Here is a 20,505-nt window from a genome sequence, read left to right on the forward strand (position 1 = left end):
AATTAGGGGCAGGGGAAAGGTTTGAGGGTTGGGGTTTATGGGAATGGTGTAGGGTTAGGGTTAAAGGTTAGGATTGGGGTTAGGGTTGAGTCTTATAGCAAGGATGTAGGGTTAAGGTTTAGGATTAGGGTTTAGGAGGTCTGGTTAGATTTATAGGTTATAAATTAGGGTTTAGATAGGGTTAAGAGTCTGGGTTTATGGCAAGGGTGTAGGGTTAAGGTTAAGGGTCAGGATTAGGAGTTAGGGGTAGGGTTTACAGCAAGGATGTAGGGTTAGGGTTGAGGTTCAGGGTTAGTCAAAGTTCAGGGTTCAGGGGGCACAGTGAGCCCCCCGCCTCTCCAGCCCCGGAGCCGGGTCCCCATCTCCCAGCCACCGCTCGACACCAGTTTGGGTTATGGGGAGGGGAAGGAATTAGGGGCAGGGGAAAGGTTTTAGGGTTGGGGCTTATGGCAAGGGTGTAGGGTTAGGGTTAAAGGTTAGGATTGGGGTTAGGGTTGAGTCTTATAACAAGGATGTAGGGTTAAGGTTTAGGATTAGGGTTTAGGAGGTCTGGTTAGAGTTATAGGTTATGAATTAGGATTTAGAGTACAGAGCTAGGGTTTAGGGCTTGGGTTTAGGGCAAGGGTGTAGGGTTAAGGTTAAAGGTCAGTATTAGGTTTAGGGTTAAGATTAGGATTAGGGTTAGGGTTGAGTCTTATAACAAGAATGTAGGGTTAAGGTTTAGGATTAGGGTTTAGGAGGTCAGGTTAGATTTATAGGTTATAAATTAGGGTTTAGATAGGGTTAAGGGTTTGGGTTTATGGCAAGGGTGTAGGGTTAAAGTTAAAGGTCAGGATTAGGAGTTAGGGGTAGGGTTTACAGCAAGGATGTAGGGTTAGGGTTGATAGGTTTCAGGGTTGGGATAAGGGTTTGGCATTGGGGTATAGAGTGGGGGCTTAGGGTGGTGGTTTAGGGTTAAGGTAGGATTGAGGTTAGGGCTGAGTCTTATAACAAGAATGTAGGGTTAAGGTTTAGGATTAGGGTTTAGGAGGTCTGGTTAGATTTATAGGTTATAAATTAGGGTTCAGATAGGGTTAAGGGTTTGGGTTTATGGCAAGGGCGTAGGGTTAAGGTTAAAGGTCAGGGTTAGGAGTTAGGGCTAGGGTTTACAGCAAGGATGTAGGGTCAGGGTTGAGGTTCAGGGTTAGTCAAAGTTCAGGGTTCAGGGGGCACAGTGAGCCCCCTGCCTCTCCAGCCCCAAAGATGGAGCCGGGTCCCCAACTCCCAGCCACCGCTCGATACCAGTTTGGGTTATGGGGAGGGGAAGGAATTAGGGGCAGGGGAAAGGTTTTAGGGTTGGGGTTTATGGGAATGGTGTAGGGTTAGGGTTAAAGGTTAGGATTGGGGTTGGGGTTGAGTCTTATAACAAGGATGTAGGTTTAAGGTTTAGGATTAGGGTTTAGGAGGTCTGGTTAGATTTATAGGTTATAAATTAGGGTTTAGATTAGGGTTAAGGGTTTGGGTTTATGGCAAGGGTGTAGGGTTAAGGTTAAAGGTCAGGATTAGGTTTAGGGTTAAGATTAGGATTAGGGTTAGGGTTGAGTCTTATAACAAGAATGTAGGGTTAAGGTTTAGGATTAGGGTTTAGGAGGTCTGGTTAGATTTATAGGTTATAAATTAGGGTTTAGATTAGGGTTAAGGGCTTGGGTTTATGGCAAGGGCGTAGGGTTAAGGTTAAAGGTCAGGGTTAGGAGTTAGGGGTAGGGTTTACAGCAAGGATGTAGGGTTAGGGTTGAGGTTCAGGGTTAGATTTACATAAATTAGGGATAAAGATCTTAATATATAGGATTAGGTTATAGGGTTTGGGTTTAGGATAAGGGTGTAGGGTTAAGGGTTAGGGACTAGGGACAGACAGGCTATAGGATTGGGGCTCACAGCAAGAGTGTAGAGTTAAGGTTTAGGGTTACCTTTACAATTTAGGTTTACAGGTCATGAGCCAGGGTGAGGTTTTAGGATTAAGGTTTGGGTTAGTTCCTAGAGTTAGGTTTATGGGCTACAGATTTAGGGCTAACATCAGGATTAGGTGTTAGATTAGGTTTGAGGATTAGGGTTAGGTTTACAGCACGGCTATACTGTTAGGGTTGGGTTAAGGCTTAGGGTTGGGGTTAAGGCTTAGGGTTAGTGTTGGAGTTTATGGCAAGAGTGTAGGGCTGGAGCTAAGTTTTAAGGTTTGGTTTACAGGTTAGGGTTAAATTTACAGGTTAATGGGTTAGGTTTTAGGATTAGGGCTTGGGTTAGTTTCTAGGGTTAGATTTACGGGCTGTAGGTGTAGGGGCAGGGTTTGGGGGCAAGGCTAACCGCAACACAAGGGTTTAGAGCCCTCCTTGGGGTCAGGACCCTCCCCGTGGCCGCTCACCTTCTCGCTCCACAGGGCCTGGTTGTTGTGCCCCTCGGAGAACAAGAAATCCTGCAGCAGCCGCAGCAGCTTGAGAGCATTTTGGGTGAGGCCGGGCAGGGCGGCCGGCCCCGATTCCTTCAGATCCGTCAGCGCCGACTCCAGCATCATCTCCAACAAGCTGCGGGACAGCGGGGAGCTCTGTAGGGTCCCCACCACCCCGTAGCCCCCACCTTGACCCTCCGTAAACCCCCACAAACCTGCGCTTGATCTCGTCGGGGGGCCTCACCAGCTCGCAAGCCGTGCCCAGCTTGGTGAGGACGGAGAAAACCTGCCCGCGCTCCCTCCACGCCGCGTCGTCCCAGCCTTCCACCCCGCGCCACGTCACCGAGAAGACGATGTTGGTCAGGAGGTTGCACAGCTCCTCCTCGGGCGTTTGCTGCCGGAAAGGTGGAAAAAATGTTTAGGAAACCCAGCTGGAATTTCCTAAAAGGAGGCGGGCGGCACGGCTCGAGGCTCACCTGGGGGTTGCTGGTGTTGGAGACGTTGTCGCTGGGCAGGGCGTCCTGGTAGCTGCTCTCATCCAGGACGTTGGAGAGGCTGGAGCTCTTGCGGGTGCGCATCCCCGGGAAGGGTTTGAAGCTTTCCAAGGGTGAGGGGGTCCCGGGGCCGCTGGCGGGCGTCTGAGCGCCGCTTTCGGCCGTGGCGATGGAGCTGGTGCTGGCCAGGTCGAGCCCCAGGTCGAAGGGCGAGGTGGAGAAGGGAGAAAGCGGGTGGTAGACGCCGTCAAAGGGGACGTCGCCGGGGTTGGAGGACGAGCGGCTGGCGCGGTCGGAGGAGTCGAAGGACTTGAAGTTGTAGGAGTGGAAGGACTTGGTGCGGCCGCTCGGCGAGGTGGAGTGGTCGGAGAAGCCCTCGGAGAGCTCCTGGTCCGAGGCCTCGTAGCCCAGAGGTAGGAAGACGTCCAGCTCCTGCAGCTCGGCGGGCGGGGGGCTCGTGCAGCCCCCCGCCTCCTTCCCTCCCGTCTCGGTGCCTCCGTCCCTGCCGGGGGGCTCGGAGAGGCGCAGGAGCTCCAGGCAGCCCCCGCTGCTCGAGAGGCTCAGGCTGTGCTGGCGGGACTCGTAGGATTCCTTGACGTAGAGCTTGGTGAGCGTGTCCTGCCAGCCCGCCAGCCTCGCCAGCTGCTTCACCATGTCCTGCTGCGCGTAGATCAAGTGGAAGAGCTGTGGGACGAGATGGGGAGACACCCAGCGGGGTCACCTCAGCTCCACGAAGCCTCTCGGGGGGGCTTGGACCCCACAAAGGGCAGGAGCAGGGCGGTCAGGCTGGCTGGCAGTGGTTCTGAGCACCCCAGGTCCCATTGTGGGGTGTTTTCGCTGTCCCCATGTCCCCGTGATCCCATGGGGGAGCTCAGCCCCGTGGTGACCCCGTGGTGGCACCCCCTGCACCTCGCTCGGCTCACCTTGCGGCAGATATCGAGCCGGACCGTCAGCTCAGCCCGGTGGGACAGGTACACCACGGCCACAAGGTCCTTGTAATTTGGAGGATCTGCAGGCAAGGAGAGAGTTTTGGTCCCCCAAAAGCCACCAAAGCTCCCCATATCCACCTCCAGCCAGCCCCACTGAGCTGGGAAGCCACCAGGATGGCCCTGTGGCGTGCCACCAGGACGGGACAAAAAGGGGACACGGTACCTGCCCCGAGGACCTGCTCCGAGAGGCAGCGGAAGAGCAGCATGGAGCCGGGGATGTCGCTGAGGCAGGCGATGAGCCCCTGGTACCCGATGTCCTTCAGCTTCAGGCGGTTCTTGCAGCGCTCGGGGACCTTCTCGTACTTCAGCATCTTGTAGAGGATCTGGCGAGGCACAGCGGGGTGGCGGTGACCCCGTGGAGAAGCCCCCACCCTCAGGGGACGACACCGGGGACCCCTTCTCACCTTGAAGACCCTTTCCCGCACTTCATCCGAGAACTTCTTCTGCACCAGCAGCGAGAAGAGGACCTCCACGTGGCCCGGCTCGAAGAGGAAGGCGAAGAGCTGCTCCTGGGCGGGCGAGCCCTTCAGCAGGCTGTGGATCACCTCCAGCGCCCCGCAGACCTGCAGGCAAAGGGTGCACATTGTCCTCCACACACCCCACCGGGGTCTCAGTGGCTTCTCCCCACCTGCTCGCTGAGCTTCTCCCAAGAACGAGGCCAGCCCTACGTGTTTGGGGACTTTTTTTGGGGCGGCGTGGTGGGATCTGGGCGGCCGGGCGCCGTACCTGCTGCTCGTCCTGCGCCGCGGCCACGTAGTTGAGCAAGCTCTGCATCTCCTCCCCGGAGAAGCTCCGGCAGAAGAAGTCCTTCACCAGGCTGAAGAGGGAGGTCTGCACCGTCTTGATGTCGTCCGTCGTGGTGGACTTCTCCCTGGAGGCCCTGGGGAAGAGACACACGGGGATGTTCCCGCTGGGGATGCGGACAGCTGCCCTTTTGCCTCTCGTCACCAGCACAATCCTAAATCCCACCACGGAGCCTGAGGAGCTCCAGGACAGCGGGAACATCCCCGCAGGCACCCCAGGAAACACCCAGCCCACGGGTTTGGGTCTCTGCAGGGTGTGAGAATCCCGTTGCAGAAACCCACGGGGTCAGGCAAGAAAAGGGCATCAGCTTGTTGCAGGAACCACGACGCTCCCAGTTACTGCTGGGGTGGATTTTGGGGCTAATCAGTGGCAGATCTGGGTATGTTAAAGACCATGCAACACTTGGGGATGGGGCATGGGGAGCAGAAGGTCCCGTGCACACCATAATGCTCCATCAGATTTTCCCCATGACGTGCTCGCAGAGGGGATACTACCGAAAATAAAAGGTGTCCACCCCAAATAAAAGGTGTTCACCCCAAATAAAAGGTGTCCACCCCAAATAAAAGGTGTCCACCCCAAACTGCACCTTCCAGGGCTCAAGCCCACCACAATACCAGTGCCTGGGGGCCGGGCATCCCCTCTACAAGCAGCAGCTCACCCGTAGTAGGTCCGGATGGAGTCGAGGACGTACTGCACCCCGTACTTCTTGCGGATGCGCTGCTTGTGGTCCTTGACGACGTTGGCCAGGTACTGGATGTGACCTGCGTGGAGAGGGGGGTGAGCGGCCACCACCGGGCCCCGGGGAGCCCCCCGCGGGTGCCCTCCTGCCCTCACCTAGGCGGACGGCGAAGTCGCTGTTGCTCCAGATGCGGAAATCGAAGAGGAGGTGCTGGTAGAGGAGGTGCAGCAGGAGCCCGCTGCCCTCGGAGGCCACTTGCTCCATCAGGATCTGCGAGGCCATCAGCGTGCTCATGTCCAGCAGCGGGCCGGAGACCTGCCCGGGGTGATAAGGAGATAAGGAGATAAGAAGGGGGGGTTTGTGGTTTGGGCAGCGATTTTGGGATGGAGCCCGGTGGTTTCGGCAGCTCCCTACCTTCTGCAGGAGCGCCCCGATGATGGCCGGCCCGTGGCACTGCACCAGGCTCTCCTGGTTCACCGGGTGGTGCTGGATGAAGTTTTTCACCAGCAGCAGGAAGGCGGCCACGCTGTTCCTCTCCAGCCTGCTCTCTGCAAGGCACGGGGAGAGCTGGGAGCCACCAGCTCGCTCCCACCAGGGTCCTTCCCCCCCTTTCTGCAGCCATGGGCAGCCTGGTGACCCCACCACAAAATTGGCCCTTCACCTAATTTCCCCCAAACTTAACCGAGCAGAGAGCTCAGGTTGCTCTGAGAAACCTCATTTTTCTGCCCGAAAATTAGCAGCTGGGTTTCGGGAGGAATCTCATGTCACCAAGGCTTCTGTCACCAAGACATCAGGTTCATGCAGGACACCGGGGACCTCATGCAAAAGCAAAACCGGAGCCAGGCAGGCTCGAGCCACCCTCACCTTCCCAGAACCGCTCGTTTATGACTAATTAGGTCATAACAACCTCAAAAGACGTCAACGATGGTTTTTCCACTGCCCCATAAATCCCGGTGCCCCAGGCAAGGTTTTGCCCGTGGTAGACACCAGCCCACGTGGCAGCGGGGTTACCTACGGCACTGCTCCTGCTTCACCCCACTCGGGGACCTCACCTGAGGACCTGCCCAGGGGGATCAGCATGCCCTGGGCGTTCCTGGAGGACGTCAGCTCTGGCCCCACCAGGTCGTTGGTCTCCTGCTCGTCCTCGGCTTCCTCCTTCTTGCTCACCACTTGCTCGAGCAGGGGCAGCAGGACGCCCATCCCGCCCACGCAGTTGACCACGTCCTGCCGGGGGGGGGGGGGGAGGCGAGAGATTTTTTTGGGTGTCCCCGAGGGCTGCGTGGTGATGGTGGTGTAGAGGAGGAGGTCGCACGTCCATCTGGGGCCAGGGACCCCAGGGATCATTCTGCCAGCTCGCCCAAGCTGGGGAACACCCCAAAAAGTGCCCCAAAAGCACCTTTTCCCCTGCAGCGACCACCCATGGACACTGAGGACCTCCAGGGCTGACCCTGGTGGCCCAGGGGCCATCACCCTTGGTGGACCCATGGGTCCCATATTCCCCTGATTCCCCCACCATAGGGTCCAGGGGAACCACCAGGGCCATCCAGCACCCCCTGCCCCACATCCATGGTGAGGCTTGGCTGCCTCCAAGCTATGGGGTGGGTGAATCAGGCCGAGCCCCCCTACACCCAGCATACCTTGACGTCCCAGTTGACCACCTTGTGCCCCGTCAGCCTCCCGTCCAGGCCGTGACTGGGAGAGAGGTCCAGGCAGATGTTGTTCCTGCAGGCCTGGAAGAGAGCACAGCACCCCGTGAGGACTCGGGGACACTTGGGTCCCCACCATCACCCCAAAAACATCACTGGGGGAAGACGAGGTGGGTTGGACCCCGAGGACCACGAGGGGAAGGTCAAGCACAACGGGAGCCCTCACCTGCGGGGTGTAGTAGAGCAGGAGTTTGCTGCTGAGCTCCACCAGGTCGCCCTCCAGCGTAAATGGGGACGCCACGTTTGGACCTGGGGGAGGAAAAAGGGCTGAGCGGCGAAGGGCTGGAGACGTGGACCCCCCCAGCACCCCCGTGGATGTCCCCCTGCCCCCACGTACCCGAGCAGAAGAGCGCCTTGACCTGGGTTTGCTGCAGCGCCTCGCAGAAGATGGCCACGGAGCCCAGGTGGCCCTCGAGGGACGTGGGGGTGCCCCACTCGGTGTCCTGGCTGCCGGCCGCCGTGGTGGCCACCACCCCTTCGGTGGGGGGCTGCAGAGGGGTCCAGGCGTGGGGTCCCAGGGCGGCGGGGAAGGATTGTGAGCGGCAGAGAGCGGGGTGCGGGGGGAAGGCCAGCTCCGGCCCGTGGGACGGCGGCGGGTGGCTGCTGCCGATGGCCGTGGTGGTGGTGCGGTGCCCCGCCGAGCCAATGCAGCAGGAGGTGAAGGACTGCAGGGGACAGGGAGCGGGGTTTAGTCCCCAAGGTGCCACCCAGAGCGGGGTGAGGTGCCCGGGGAGGGGTCCCTGACCTCGTGCAGGGAGGGGAAGCGGAGCTGCGCCGTCTTCCGCAGGTGCCCGTCCGCGTAGATGCTGACCACGTTCTGGCCGAAGGGCCGGCGGCCGGCGACGTGGACGATGTCGACGCAGTGCTGCGGGGTTGGGAAGAGGGTTTCAGCCCGTCCCTGTCCCCACCACGGGGATGGGGACGAGGACGGGGACATCGCTCACCCAGGCTGAGTCGTTGAAGGCCACCTCTGGCAGTGCCACTGTCATGTAGTCCTTCTTGGTGCAGACGGCCACCACCAGCATGCCGTCGGCGGTGAAGAAAGCCTCGAAGCCCGTCCCGCTGGCCGTGAAGAAGCTGCAGAAAGGGAGGACAGCACGGTGAGGATGGCTGCACCTCATCTTCCTCACCCTCCTCTTGTCCCCAGGCCAGCCTCACCTGTAGAGCTGCCTCCTCTTCGGCCTCGCCGGCGGGCCGGGCTCCTCCTCGCTGAGGCAGAGCCAAGCGTGGAAGGCGAAGGCACCGCCGGGCCATTTTTGGACAGCGGGCACCATGATCCCGGCCATGCCGGGGGTCAGGTCGAAATATTGCAAGGCTCGCGGGGGTCCCTCAGCCCGTGCCATCCCCGAGAGCGCCCGCAGCACCGGCGCCGTGTAGGGATGCGCCCCCCGGCCCCGCTCGCGCCGCAGCAGCCGCAGCAGCTGCCGCAGCTCGCCGGGCCGAATGGAGAGGCCGCCCAGCTCCCGCAGCAGCTCCAGCAGATTTTCGGAGCAGGAGGGAGGCAGGGCGGGCTCGGCAGCCAGGGCGGCCAGCAGGCTGCCCACCATGCCCGCCTTGACGCAGGTGAGGCGGCCGGGCAGCGAGGCTTCGCACAGGCGGCGCAGGCGCTCGGCGAGGAAGAGTTGGAGCTCACGGCAGGACAGCGAGGGGAGCCAGGCCAGCAGCAGGAGCAGAGGCTGCTCGTTGCGGATGGGGAGAGCCGGGAAGGAGCTGTGGTCGCCTTCCACCGCCTGTTGAAATATAGGAGATGGTTGGTGCGGGCATGGGGAGAGGGATGGGTGCTCCTCCTGACTGGCCTGGGTATGAAGTGGTGAGCTCTGTGCGCTGAGCGTCTTGGAGGCTCCCGTGGACCAAGGGGTTTGGGAGACCCTCATGAAGGAAGGGTCTTGGGAGACCCCTGTGATCCAAGCTCCTTGGGAGACCCTCATAAACCACGTCCCTTGGGAGACTCTTGGGAAACCTCTCTTGGGAGACCCTCATAAACCACATCCTTTGGGAGACCCTCATGAATGAAGGGTCTTGGGGCACCCTCATGAACTAAGCCCCTTGGGAGACCCTCGTGAATGAAGGGACTTTGGAAGACCCTTGTGAACCAAGACCCTTGGGAGACCCTCATGAATGAAGGGACTTTGGGAGACCCTTGTGAATGCAGGGTCTTGGAAGACCCTTGTGAACCAAGACCCTTGGGAGACCCTTCATGAACCAAACCCCTTGGGAGACCCTCAGAAATGAAGGGTCTTGGGAAACCCTTGTGAACCATGCCCCTTGGGGGACCCTCGTGAATGAAGGGCCTTCGGGGACCCTCATGATCCAAGCCCCTTGGGAGACCCTCATGAATGAAGGGTCTTGGAAGCCCCTTGTGATCCAAGCCCCTTGGGAGACCCTCTTGCACCAAGTGTTTTGGGAGACCCCCCACCAGACAAAAACTCTTGGAGACCTGCACGAGCCAAGCCTCTGAGAGACCCCCACGCACCAAAATCCTTGGGAGACCCCCGTGCACCGAGCGTTTTAGGGAACCCTCCCGAGACCCCTCCCCAAAGGCTCAAATCTCCCCAAAGCTGAGCGCCACTCAAAGCTCAAGGCGGTGAGGCCACCTCGGGATGGGGACCACGGGGACCCAGCAGGGACTTGGGGGTGAAAGAAGGGGCTGCAGCAGGCAAAGACCGACCCCACTGTTCCCCTGTAGGATTCCAGCACTCGAAAAGGAGCCACGGGAGCACTCACCATGTTGAGGAGCTCCTGGAGCAGGCGCTGGGTGGGCTGGCCCTGGCTCCTCAGCACCTCGTAGAGGTGGGCATAGCCGATGCGTTCCTTGAACACCTCCTGCAAGCACCCGGGCACGTCGGGCTCTGCAGCGGCCCCCTGGGACGAGCTGCTTTGTCCCCAAAACACCTCGCAGCTTGAAAAAAAAAAAAAAACCCAACCCCAGCTGCGCCGGGAGCCGTCCACCCTCCTCACCCACCTTGGCCGAGGGCGAGTTGCTCATGATGGCCGTGAGCACCCCGATAGCGTGGACCGCGATGGCATCGGAGCCGACGTCAAAAACCTGCAGGAAAAGGGGGTGGGTGGGTTGTGGGCATCTCCCCCGACCCCACTGGGCTGCTGTGCCATGGGGCAACCCCACAGAATACCTGCTGGAGCGCACCGCCCGTCGGTGGCTGCACGGGGAGCTTGTCCTGGGCTTCACCCGCCTCCTGCGTGCTGTTGAGGTAGAGCTGGGGCGAGGAAGGAAAGGCCAGGGCGGGGTGTAGGGGGAGAAAAAAATAGGGTCAGGCACCATCCCTGCCCCGGCTTGGGGTGAGGGCGAGGTGGGGAAGGTGCCGGGGTGGCTCCTGGAGCGTGGCGTGGCGTTTCGAGCCGTTTCGAGCCGTTTCGAGATGGGGAGGATGAGGATGGAGGCGAGGATGCAAAACCCCCAAAAAAAACCCCGAAGCAGTGCAGCTACCTTGCTGTTCTGCAGCAGGCGGATGATGTGCTCGAAGCAGTTGTTGCTGAGGAAGACGGCTTGTAGGACCGGCCGATCATCACAGCTCAGCATGGCCGGGATGGCATCTACAACACCACATCCACCGGGACAACAAAAACCTCTCTCAGCCCCAAACCCCCTCCGTGACCCCAAACCCGCCTCCGAACCGCCCGAAACCCTTTGTTTTTTACCCAACATCTGCACCCTCAGGGCGATGAGGCCTCCGGGTGGCATCCCCGAGGTCGGGTTGGCGTTGAGCACCTTGAAGTAGCCGTCCAGAAGCGAGCGCAGGGGCACGGGGCCGGGGCTGCTGGCGTGCAACGCGTGCACCGCCGCCACCACGCCGCGCAGCGTCAGCTCCAGAAGCCCCGGGCACGGCGCCGGCCCCGTGCCCCCTCTCCGGAGCACCCCCAGGAGCACCTCCAGCGCCGCCGGCGTGATGGCTCGCAGAGCGTTGGGCTGTCGGGAACAAGCAGATTTTTATTTTATTCCTATTTTTTTATTTTATTTTATTTTTTTTCCCCTCGCCAAGGTAAATCCCCGCGTCTAAGCCAGCCCCCGGCGATGCGCGCGGCGCTCCGGGGCTCTCCGTGATGCTTTCCCGCCCGCTGCTGGCAAATTAATTAAAAAAAAAAAAATTTTTTTTAAAAAAGTTATTTTTTAGGGTGAATTGAGGGCGTCACCCATGCTGCGATTTCTAAACGTGACCCCAAAAGGTTTTTGGAAGTCAAGCTGTTTAATTCCGGCTCAATTCGAGCCCAGAATCCTGCTTGGAACAGCTCAGGTTTGGGGCTGGGTCTTGGTTTCCCTCTCCCCAGCCCGTGCCGATGTACCCAACCCCATAGGGGGGGCAGTGAGGGTTTGGCAGAGCCGTGGGGACCCCCCCGTGTCCCCTCTGTCCCCATCCCCACCCCAAAAATACCTTGGACCCGGAGAGGATGGCCCCAAAGAGGTGGATGACCCGGAGCTGGAGCTCATCGGGGAGCTGCCCGCCGGGCTGGAAGCTCTCTGCAAGGACAAGGGGAGATGGGGGAAAAAAAAAGGGCAAGAAATTCCCTTTTCCACCCATCCCACCCCAAAACCCGACCCGGAATCCGTGGCGCTGGACCCTGTAGGGGGAAAACGGGCACAAACACCTCGGATTTGGGCAGCTTTGGCTGCAGGGGGGAGTTTTTTGGTCTAAAACCCCGGGGTTTTGTGCTAAAATCGAGCTCAGTTGGGGATTCACTGCCGGCACGGGGAACAGCTTGCCGGGAATTTTAGGGGCTTTCTGCAACCCCATTGCCCGGGGGGGGCCTCCCCTTTTTGGCTCGTTTATGGGGTTTTTAGGGTTTCCCGGCCAGGCTGTATTTTTGTCAGCCCCGTGCACCACGACGGCCAAAATTTGGGTTAAAAGGACGCCGATCGCTCGGTTTCGGTGCCCTTAAGCCATCAGTCTCGCCCAAAAAATCCCATTTCTTTGTTTCTTGGGGCTTTCGAAATAAGGTGAATGTGTGGAAAAGGAGGATTTTGCCCCAAAAAGGAGGTGGGGGGGGGGGGGGGGGCGCATCCTGCAAGAACTGCCAGGCAGACTGGTGGGGCGCACCTGCGTTCGCAGGGTTTCCCCTCCCAGTCAATTCTAGGCGATTGAAATCAAAATAAATTAAATTTTAGCATCGAAAGCTCAGGTTTTGGGGCTGGGGGGGGGGTCCGAAAGTGATGCCCCCCCCTCGGAAAGCCGCCTCGAGTTAATCCCCGTGAAATCCCTTTAAGTCCAGCGTACTCTGGGGGGGTGGGGGTGTAAAAAAATTAAAGTGCCCAGAAAAAAAAAAAAACAAAACCAGCTTCAGATAAAAAGATTTGGCCCTGGGGGGGGTCACCAAAAAAAGGGGGGGGCGCGGATTTACCTTGGAAGAAGGCATCGAACTCGGGGGGCAAAGCGGCGGGGGCGAACTTGTACTTGCTCTTCTCCTGCGAGCTGACGACTTCCCTGGAAGGAGAGGAGTGAGGGGGGGAGATGAGAGGGGTGCAAATATTTTTTTTTTTTGGGGGGGGGGACACGATTTTTTTTTCCCACCCCCCCGGGGGGGGCTCACCCGCTCAGCTGCCGCCGCCAGGTCTGGTAGGGGTCGAAGAGGCACTCGCAGAGGTGCAGGGCGTAGAGCATCACGCTCTCCAGCTGCGCCCCCTCCTCCTGCCCGCTTCTCAGCTGTGTGTGGGGGGGTGTGCAGAGCACGGTTAATCCCAATTAATTAATAATTAATAATTAATAACCCCCCCCCCACGCCCAGAGCCCCCCCAGCCCGCCTTCTCCCTGCTCCATCCCACCCGTGCGCCATGGAGGCGCAAAGCGGTCCCTCTCCTTTCCCCCCCCCCAAAAAAAAAAGATAAAATTTGGGGTCCTGCAGAAGCTCAGTGCCCCCCCCCGGACCCTAAAACCCTTTTAGGGTGGGGGGGTCACGGTCACGGTGCCCACCTTACTCGCACAGCCCCGCAGCAGCGCCAGCACCTCGGGGATGAAGCCGGGCGTTTTGTCCCCCTGGACGTTCTCCAAATTCCTGCAAGGTGGAAAATGCAGTGGGGGGGGGGACACAACACACCCGGGGGGGGGACAATATAACTGGGGGGGGGGTTATAACACCCCCGGGGGGGAGATAATGGGCTGGGGGGGTGGGATAAGGAGCCATGTCCTCGGCTGACCCCGTGTCCTCCCGCACCACCCAGCCCCATTGTTTGGGATCTGGCCCCCCTCCAGCGCTAAATTTACTCGTGGCGAGGGGGGGGGACAAGGGGGGGGGCACAGGGTCCCGGGCTGGGTGGCCCCCCAGGGGTTGGGTGGGGGCGAGAAGAAGGGGTAGGAAGGGGGTGGGTGGCTGGGGGGGGCCCCCCAGGAGGAGGAATAGGGCTGGAGCACATGGGGGGGGCACCTGGGGGGGGTATCAGGCACCTGGGGGGGCACCATACATTTTTTTGGGGGGGGGCGTGATGAATTTGGGGGGGCACGATGCATTTTGGGGGGGCACGATGCATTTTTTGGGGGGGCACGATGAGGTTTTTGGGGAGATGGTGTGATGGACTTTGGGAGGGGGCAATGAAATTCTTGGGGGGGGGCAAAATTAAATTCTTGGGGGGGCACAATGCACTTTTGGGGGGCAAAATGCACTTTTTGGGGGGGCACAATGCATATTTTTGGGGGGGCAACGTGATGCACTTGGGTGTTGACACCATGCGCTTGAGGGGGATGCACTTTTGGGGGGCAATAAACGTTTTGGGAGCGGGGAGAGATGCCTGGGGGGGGGCAAAATAAATATATTTTTTGGGGGGGGGGCAAATATTTGTCTGGGGGGAGGAACGAGCACCCAGGGAGCCCCCACGGAGCCGTGGGACCCCTCCTCTCCCCCAACCCTGGGGGTCTATCCATTTGGGGAGGGGTCTGTCCTTTTGGGGTGGGGTCTGTCTGTCCGGGGGGGGTCTGTCCTTTTGGGGGGGGGTCTGTTGATCCGGGGGGGGGCCACCCACCTGCAGATGATGATGAAGAACTTGAGCAGCAGCAGGGCTTGCCCGTGCCCCCCGCACTGCGCCAGCCGCTGGCTCAGCACCTGCAGCACCTCCCGCGGCAGCACCGGGATCTCCGACGCCGAATCCTCCGGCCTGGGGGGGGGGGACAAAAAAAAATTAAAAAAAATTTAGGATAAGGCAGAAAGGGACCTCCCCCACCCAAAAAATAAATAAAACACCCCCCCCCCCAGCCTCCCGCGGGGCCGGATGGCTGCAAACCACCGAGCGAGGCAGCGGATGAGCCGCCTCCGGCGCTGCAGCAAAAACCCCAAAACCCAACCCCGGCTGTGAACCTAGGGCAGGGGGGGGGATGTTTTTTTAAGGGGGGGTGATTTTTTTAAGGAAGATATCATTTTGGGGGGGGCTGGGATGATTATTATTTTTTTTTGCGGGGTATTTTTTGGGGGGAAGGGTATTTAAGGGGGATTTTTAGGGGCGTGGGTTATTTTTTTGGGGTGGGTTATTTTTTTAGGGGGGGTTATTTATTTGGGGTGGGTTATTTTTTGGGGTACGGGTTATTTTTTTGGGGGGGGAGGTGTTATTTTTTTTTTCTAAGGGGTTATATTTTTAGGGGGGGTGGGTTATTTTTATGGGGGGTGGGTTATTTCTTTGGGAGGTGGGTTATTTTTTTTGGGGGGTGGCTATTTTTTTGGGAAAGGGGCATTTTTTGGGGGAAAGTTGTATTTTTGGGGGGAGTATGTTTTTTTTGGGGGTGTATATTTTTTGGGGTGTGTATATTTTTGGGGGTGATGTATATTTTTGGGGGCGGTGTATTTTTATGGGGGGTATTTTTTCTTGGAATAGGTTATTTTTTTGGGGGGGTGGGTTATTTTTTTGGGATATGGGTTATTTTTTTTGGGGGGGTGGGTTATTTTTTTGGGAAGGGGATATTTTTGGGGGGAGGCTAACTTTTTGGAGTGGATTATTTTTTTGGGGGGGGAATAACTTTATTTTGGTGTGGGTTATTTTTTGTTTTGGAGTGGGTTATTTTTTGGGGTGGGTAGTTTTTTTTTGGGGGGGAATGGGTTATTTTTTTGGGGAATGGGTTATTTTTTAGGGGGGTGGGTTATTTATTTGAGAAGGGGGTATTCTTTTTGGGGGGAGCCTAACTTTTTGGAGTAGGTTATTTTTTGGGGGGGGGGATAACTTTGTTTTGGTGTGGGTTATTTTTTGGGGTGGGTGGGTTATTTTTTGGGGGGAATGGGTTATTTTTTTGGGGGGGTAGGTTATTTATTTGGGAAGGGGGTATTCTTTTTGGGGGGAGCCTAACTTTTTGGAGTAGGTTATTTTTTTTGGGGGGGGGGGGGATTATTTTGTTTTGGTGTGGGTTATTTTGTGTTTTGGTGTGGGTTATTTCGATTTGGTGTGGGTTATTTTGTTTTGGTGTGGGTTATTTTGTTTTGGTGTGGGTTATTTTTTTGGGGGTGGGTTATTTTTTTTGGGGGGGTGGGTTATTTATTTGGGAAGGGGGTATTTTTGGGGGGAGGCTAACTTTTTGGAGTGGGTTATTTCACTTTGGTGTGGATTATTTCATTTTGGAGTGGGTTATTTCGTTTTGGGGTGGGTTATTTTTTTGGGGGTGGGTTATTTTTTTGGGGTGGGTTATTTTTTTTTGGGGGGGTATTTTTTTGGGGGGTGACCCCCTCACCTGCGGGGCTCCAGCGAGGGCAGGGCAATGACCTTCTCGAAGTTCATGACGAAGGCCTCCAGCCACTGCTGCAGGTACGCCAGGTCCTTCTGCCGGGGGGGGGCGGCCGTCAGGTCACAAATTTATTTATTTGTTAATTTTTTTACTTTTTTTTCATTATTTTTGCCCTGGGGGGACCCCTGAAGGCCCAGGCTGGGTGCTGGCCAATCATATCCCAGGAGATCCCCCCCGCCAAAGCCGCCGGCCAATCAGTGCGGGCCAAATCCAGTGCCTTGCAGACACCAACCAATCAGCACACAGAGCAGAACAACCTGTAGAGGCGCCGACCAATCAGCACACACAACAGAACCACCTGTAGAAGCGCCGACCAATCAGCACACAGAGCACAACAACCTGTAGAGGAACCGACCAATCACCACGCAGAGCACCTGTCCCCCACAGCACCTTCCAGCCAATCAGCACCAGGCGCAGCCGCTCGAAGACGACCCCTGCCCAATCACCGCTCGGAGCGACCCAACCCCTCCACCTGCCAGCCAATCAGCACACGGAGCACCTGGTCCTCCAGGAGGGCGCCAGCCAATCAGCGGGCAGAACGCCGGCCCCGCCCCCGGGGTTGTGCAAGGGGTGAATCACCCAGCCCCCACCCCATAGAGCACCCTTGGGTGCCTGGGAACCCTATGGGGCACCCTAGGGTGCCCCTGCCCCCCTGCACCCCATAGAGCACCCTTGGGTGCCCCATGCCCCTGTGCACCCCATGGGGCACCCTTGGGTGCCTGGGGACCCTATGGGGCACCCCGGGGTGCCCCTGCCCCCCTGCACCCCACAGAGCACCCTTGGGTGCCCCTGACCCCCTGCACCCCACAGAGCACCCTGGGGTGCCTCAAGCCCCCCTGCACCCCACAGAGCACCCTTGGGTGCCTCAAGCCCCCCTGCACCCCATAGAGCACCCTTGGGTGCCCCATGCCCCCCTACACCCCACAGAGCACCCTTGGGTGCCCCATGCCCCCTTGCACCCCATAGAGCACCCTTGGGTGCCCCTGGCCCCCTGCACCCCACAGAGCACCCTGGGGTGCCCCATGCCCCCCTGCACCCCATAGAGCACCCTTGGGTGCCCCATGCCCCTATGCACCCCACAGAGCACCCTTGGGTGCCCCTGACCCCCTGAACCCCACAGAGCACCCTTGGGTGCCCCATGCCCCCCTGCACCCCACAGGGCACCCTTGGGTGCCTGGGCACCCTATGGGGCACCCCAGGGTGCCCACATCCCCCTGTACCCCATAGAGCACCCTTGGGTGCTGTGCACCCCACGGAGCACCCTAGGGTGCCCCGTGTCCCCATGCAGCACCCCGGGCCACCCATGTCCCCAGGCACCTCATGGAGCACCCTTGGGTGCCTGCACACCCCACGGGTCTCCACGGCCCCGTGCACCCCACGCAGCACCCTGGGGTGCCCCATGACCCCGTGCAGCACCCTTGGGTGCCTCGTGTCCCTTGTGCACCCTACAGAGCACCCTTGGGTGCCCATGTCCCTGTGCACCCCATGCAGCATCCTGGGGTGCCCCATGACCCCGTGCAGCACCCTTGGGTGCCCCATGCCCCTGTGCACCCCATAGAGCACCCTGGGGTGTCGGCAGACCCCACAGAGCACCCTGGGGTGCCCCACGCCCCCGTGCAGCACCCTGGGGTGCCTCCAACCCCCACGGAGCACCCTAGGGTGCCCCATGTCCCCGAGCACCCTACACAGCACCCTGGGGTGCCTCCAACCCCCTAAGGGTGCCCCACTCCCCCTGCACCGCCCCAAGCTGCCCCCCCACGCAGCACCCTTGGGTGCCTTCCCCCCGGGACCACCCCACAACCCCCCCCTCACCCCACAGAGCACCCTTGGGTGCCCCCATCCCCGCGCGGCACCCAGCGCCACCACCTCCCCTCGACCCCAAACCTCCTCATCCCCCCTTTTCCCTTTTCTCCCCCCCACGGGTGCCACCCATGGGTGTCACCCACCCCCTCCGGCACCCTTGGGTGTCACCCACCCCCCCCCCAGCACCCCGTTACCTCCGGGGGGGCCCCGCGCTCCTCCATGGCCCCCGGAGCCGCCGCGGGAAGGGGCGGTGGCGGGACCGGGGAGCGGAAACGCGCGTGGGGACACCGGGGTGACGGTGACACCGCGCTCCTGTTTTCTTGTTTTTTTCACTTTTTTTTTTTAATATTTTTTTTTTTCCTGTCCCCCCCCCCTTTTTTTTTGCTCCGTTCTTGTGTAAAACGGGTCAGGAAATGCCAAGTCACCCGCGGCCCCAACGACATTTCCTCCCCCCCCCCCCCCTTAGGGGGTGGCTGTCACCGCTGTCACCGCTGTCACCGTGCGCCCTTGGGGGGCCGCGGGGGTCTCCGCGCCCCCGCCCCGTGCCACCGACCCCATAAGGACATCGGCACCGTCCCCAATGTCCCCACCCCAATATCGCCATCCCGATGTCCCCATCCCGATGTCACCTGTGCCACCGCCGCCACCTCCCCGTGCGCCCCCCCCCAAAGTTGTATGGGGTCCCGCTGGTACCTTGGTTCCTCGTCCGCCCCTTTTTGTCCCCAAAAAGCCCCCCCCTGTTGGTGTCACCCCACCGGGGTGGTGTGCGGCCCTATATGAGCGTGCCACCCCGATGGTGTGGCCGGTGGCCCCGTATAAGTGCCCACCTGCGCAGCGTGACATGTCCCCACAGCGGTGTGCGCGCCCCGGTGGCACGGCCCCTGTCCCTATAAGCACTTGTCCCTATAACCCTGGTCCCTATAAGCACGTGTCCCTATAAGCACCTGTCCCTATGGCCCCGGTCCCTATAACCCCAGTCCCCATAACTCTGCCCCTATAAGCCCTGACCCTAAAAGCCGTGCCCCTATAGCTCCTGTCCCTATAACCCCTGTCCTTATAAGCACCTGTCCCTATAACCACCTGTCCCTATAGCTCCCGTCCCTATAAGCACCTGCCCCTATGGCCCCGGTCCCTATAACTCTGCCCCTATAAGCCCTGTCCCTATAAGCCCTGCCCCTATTACCCATGCCCCTATAGCTCCTGTCCCTATAACCCCTGGTCCTATAAGCACCTGTCCCTATAGCTCCCATCCCTATAACCCCCTGTCCCTACAACCCCCTGTCCCTACAACCCCCTGCCCCTATAACCCTGTCCCTATAACCCTGCCCCTCTAACCCCCTGCCCCCTATAACCCTCCCCCTATAACCCCCTGTCCCTATAACCCTCCCCCTATAACCCCCTGTCCCTATAACCCCCCGCCCCTATAACCCCCTGCCCTATAACCCTGCCCCTATAACCCCCTGCCCCTATAACCTTGCCCCTATAACCCCCTGCCCTATAACCCCCTGCCCTATAAGCACCTGCCCCTATAACCCCTGCTACTATAACCCCTGTCCCTATAACCCCCTGCCCCTATAAGCACCCCCCCCCCCCCGGCACCACAGATAACCCCATACAGGACGCCCCCCACACCCCACACACCTCCCCCTGCCCCCCCAGCGCATCCCAGTCCCCAAACTGGGAGCACCCCAGTGACCAGTATCCCGGCCCCACCTCCTCCCCGACTCCAGATTCCCCTTTTTTTCCCCCAAAATACACTTGGGGGGGGGGAAACCCCAAACCAGGGGGGTCCGGAGCAGATTCCCCCCCAAAAAAACCCCAGAGTATGGGACCCACCCCACAAGTTGTGGGACCCCCCCAAGATATGGGACCCCCCTCTCAAGATGTGAGACCCCCCCCCAAAATATGGGACCCCCCCCAAAATATGGGACCCCCCACAAGATATGGGATCCCCCCCACAAGATATAGGACCCCCCCTCAAATTTATGGGATCCCCCCTCAATTTATGGGACCCCCCCCAAATTTCCCCCCTATAAGGGACATGGCTCCAATGTCACCGCACCTGCTGCTGGAAGGGGGGGGGGGGGGACACAAAAAAATGGGGTTGGGGGCACAACTGGGGATAAAAGGGGGGCTGGTGGCTGTGGGGGGGGCTTTTTAGGGTGTCCCCAACCCCCCCGGGCATTTAGGGGAGGGTCGCGGAGCCCCCGAATTTGGGGGAAGAGGAGGGCGGGGGGGGGGGGGGAGGGCACCGAAGCCTTAAATTTAAAGGGATTTTGGGGTGGGAAGCCCAAAACTATGGGGGGGGGGATTTAGGGAGGGGGGAAAAATGGGAAGGGGGGGTCAAAAAACCCTATAAATTTAGGGGTGGGAAGCAAGGGGGGGGGCAAAAAAACCTTAAATTTTTTGGGGGGGGCGTGGGTTTGGGGGTTGTAAAGGGGGAAGGGGAGGGATGGGGGTGAAAAGGGGTGGAGGGGGTTTTAGGGGGGAGTGGGGGGGTCCCTAAATTTTAATTTTTTGGGTTTTTTTTTTTGGGGTGTGGGGGGGTCCGGGCTCACCTTGGCGAAGTAAAGCATCCAGAGCTCGTAGAGGCGCTCCCGGGAAGCCATGCCGAGCCGGGCCGAGCCGGGCTCAGCGCCCCGGGGGGGCCATAGCCCTGAGGGGGGGGGTTTGGGGTGAATTTTAGGGGAAAAAAAAGGGGAAAAAGGGGAAGGATTTAGGGTCCGGGGGGGGGGGGCACGGTGCTGCCCCCGGCACGGCTCGGCACGGCTCGGCTCGGCTGCCAGCTCCGCCCCGCTGCCGGGCCCTCCCCCAGGTGCTTGCTTTAAAAAAAAAAAAGGGGGGGGGACATACACACATATGGGGAGGTGCCCCCCACCCCAAAAAATGCATAAAAATACAAATTT

The 20,505-nt window shown here is 59.3% G+C and overlaps 1 protein-coding gene across 2 annotated transcripts in view; it reads right to left on the reverse strand.

The window, feature by feature from the left end:
- Positions 1-20,354, reverse strand: part of NBEAL2 (neurobeachin like 2) — a 28,262-nt gene extending 7,908 nt beyond the window's left edge. Inside the window, exons 1-29 of one of the 2 annotated variants that reach the window (XM_068673169.1) lie at positions 20,158-20,354; positions 15,743-15,831; positions 14,056-14,187; positions 13,013-13,094; positions 12,633-12,745; positions 12,444-12,526; positions 11,480-11,565; positions 10,749-11,016; positions 10,537-10,643; positions 10,223-10,306; positions 10,054-10,137; positions 9,816-9,914; positions 8,250-8,821; positions 8,036-8,168; positions 7,837-7,956; positions 7,429-7,756; positions 7,258-7,340; positions 7,023-7,115; positions 6,438-6,609; positions 5,800-5,933; positions 5,541-5,700; positions 5,365-5,467; positions 4,629-4,782; positions 4,307-4,465; positions 4,066-4,225; positions 3,837-3,922; positions 2,896-3,597; positions 2,635-2,813; positions 2,396-2,555 (exon numbers count right to left, since the gene is read on the reverse strand). In XM_068673169.1, coding sequence (XP_068529270.1) covers positions 2,396-2,555; positions 2,635-2,813; positions 2,896-3,597; positions 3,837-3,922; positions 4,066-4,225; positions 4,307-4,465; positions 4,629-4,782; positions 5,365-5,467; positions 5,541-5,700; positions 5,800-5,933; positions 6,438-6,609; positions 7,023-7,115; positions 7,258-7,340; positions 7,429-7,756; positions 7,837-7,956; positions 8,036-8,168; positions 8,250-8,821; positions 9,816-9,914; positions 10,054-10,137; positions 10,223-10,306; positions 10,537-10,643; positions 10,749-11,016; positions 11,480-11,565; positions 12,444-12,526; positions 12,633-12,745; positions 13,013-13,094; positions 14,056-14,187; positions 15,743-15,831; positions 20,158-20,208 — 4,776 coding nt within the window. In that variant the 5' untranslated portion in view covers positions 20,209-20,354. Of the gene's footprint in view, positions 1-2,395; positions 2,556-2,634; positions 2,814-2,895; positions 3,598-3,836; positions 3,923-4,065; positions 4,226-4,306; positions 4,466-4,628; positions 4,783-5,364; positions 5,468-5,540; positions 5,701-5,799; positions 5,934-6,437; positions 6,610-7,022; positions 7,116-7,257; positions 7,341-7,428; positions 7,757-7,836; positions 7,957-8,035; positions 8,169-8,249; positions 8,822-9,815; positions 9,915-10,053; positions 10,138-10,222; positions 10,307-10,536; positions 10,644-10,748; positions 11,017-11,479; positions 11,566-12,443; positions 12,527-12,632; positions 12,746-13,012; positions 13,095-14,055; positions 14,188-15,742; positions 15,832-17,793; positions 18,003-20,157 lie in introns of those variants that run through there. The other variant, XM_068673170.1, reaches the window with a different exon arrangement.
- Positions 20,355-20,505: the final 151 nt, after the last annotated feature.

The sequence above is a fragment of the Anas acuta genome, chromosome 2, assembly GCF_963932015.1.
Source record: "Anas acuta chromosome 2, bAnaAcu1.1, whole genome shotgun sequence".
In the NCBI taxonomy this organism is placed as follows: domain Eukaryota; kingdom Metazoa; phylum Chordata; class Aves; order Anseriformes; family Anatidae; genus Anas; species Anas acuta.